The 2,023-nt window shown below is 36.9% G+C and overlaps 1 protein-coding gene across 1 annotated transcript in view; it reads left to right on the top strand.

The window, feature by feature from the left end:
• Positions 1 to 203, top strand: part of LOC118343105 (zinc finger and SCAN domain-containing protein 2-like) — a 13,571-nt gene extending 13,368 nt beyond the window's left edge. The window contains exon 3 of the mRNA XM_035681858.1: positions 176 to 203. Coding sequence (XP_035537751.1) covers positions 176 to 203 — 28 coding nt within the window. The remainder of the gene's footprint in view (positions 1 to 175) is intronic.
• Positions 204 to 2,023: the final 1,820 nt, after the last annotated feature.

Below are 2,023 nucleotides of genomic sequence, written 5' to 3'. Positions count from 1 at the left end.
GTCTGTCTGTCTGTCTGTCTGTCTGTCTGTCTATCTGTCTATCTGTCTGTCTATCTGTCTGTCTGTCTGTCTATCTATCTGTCTGTCTATCTATCTATCTGTCTGTCTGTCTGTCTGTCTATGTACACATTGTCAGTTTGTTTTGTGTCTGTTGGGTTTTTTATGTATTTTAAAGGCCCAACAGGGACGGACGCTGCCAGTGAGCTAGGCTAGAACTGCTGTGTGGCATTTCTTTATGCTACACAAATAAACAAACAGTAAAATAAATAAACAGTAAAATAAATAAATCAGGGGGCGTATTTGCTGCTCAGAGATGTCAGAGTTTTGTGCAGAAGGTGGACATACAGCTGTCTGTCTGTTAGAGTGTGTCACAAACAGCACATAAAGACACCAATGAACAATAAATACAATGCTGAAGGGGTTAATGAAAACAATAAAAACAGTCAAATGTAAAACATAAGGGAGATAAATAATTTAAAACCTGCTGATTAAAACCTAAAAACTAAAGCTATGACATTATTCTAACATCCAGATGAAAACAGAAAGCACTCTCACCGGCGCTGTTCTGGGACACATAGAGAACAACAAGGTCACATAAAGCTTCATAAACAAGTAAAAGAACTTTAAAATCAGTTGTAAAAGACTGGATTAGCTGTAGTTTCCTTATTGATTTTTTAGGTAAAAGGTAGTAAAACTGATCTAAACCATAAATTACCAGAGACACACAATGTGCACAATTCTTCCTCCTGCTAAATGCACTTATTAAATTGTTACGACCTCAGTAAGGGGAAGAGAGGTGCAACAATAAATAATTAACCGGGTGTTTAAAGAAAGAAAGGAAACAGAAAATTTTTTACTATTAAATTATTTATTTAAACGTTAATGAGTTCAATATTAACACAAAACAACTTCCTAAAAAGAAAGAAAGTGAAAACCACTTAAACTCAACAAACCACTGATCCAACAAATAAGTGAATAACGCTGTCCCTCCACTGAGGGAGTAATGGTAACAACATGAGTACCACGCAGCTCTACTTCACACCCGACAGCACTGCGACACTATCTGGTGGCTTGGCCCACCGGCCTTGTTTGCTTCTGTCGAGGCAGCTTTAAAGCAGTCAGCCTGATTGTTAAACTACTGCAGGTGTGCCTGACCAGTCAGAGGGAAGGGGGGCACCTGGAACAGGACACAGGACAGAGCAGAGGCAAAACACACACACGTAACACACATATTGTGTCGGATAAAATGAGCACAAATTAAAGTATTTAAAATGTGTATTGTTTGTGAAAGTATGATGTGATGTAGAAACAGTGAAAGTGTTGAGGGACGTTCTCACTGTCCATTGTGTCCATACGGTTTGTCAGTCAGTCCAGGAACCGCTGATCCAAAGGACTGCTAATAAAAGTGTGAGTATTTCAGCATCTTTCTAGCGTGTGATGGGACAGAGAACAAACAGCCCATATCGGTGCTGGAGGACAGAGACAGATGCTTCTACAGCTCTTCAACATCAAACTGAATGAGTCTCAAACAAATCTCAATATCTGATCCACAAAATAATGACAATAAAGTTGGTTTACAGAAATAAAGAAAAAACAAATGTATAAAAGTAAATAAATAACTGTACACACAACCCTGAATAAATAGACAGAAACTGTGGTTAAAGCTGTAAAGACTGAATGATATCCAGGACTTGTGTTGTAAAGGAGGTTCAGACGGGCGGCTGGATCTTCTCTGTAATGTGAAAGTATTTCATAATCTGTCAAATCTGTCCCTCAAAGAAAGTGTGACTAAGATTCTACCTATTGGTCAGATTCTTTACACATGATATATATATTTTTATATTATTATAATATATAAATATATAACTTACAAAAAAAGATGGCCTCTAATTTAATGAAATAAAGGCAATTTCCTGACTATATGACTTTGAATTATGTGCATGTTTCTACATTACGGTTTATATGTGCACTGTGTTTTCTGTGAAAGACAAAAAGTAAAATGATGTTTAATAACATCAAAGAT

The sequence above is a fragment of the Morone saxatilis genome, unplaced genomic scaffold, assembly GCF_004916995.1.
Source record: "Morone saxatilis isolate NCDOM2014 unplaced genomic scaffold, NCSU_SB_2.0 Contig9, whole genome shotgun sequence".
In the NCBI taxonomy this organism is placed as follows: domain Eukaryota; kingdom Metazoa; phylum Chordata; class Actinopteri; family Moronidae; genus Morone; species Morone saxatilis.
The sequence above is the reverse complement of the archived record's forward strand: the minus strand, read 5'-3'. Positions and strand labels throughout refer to the sequence as shown.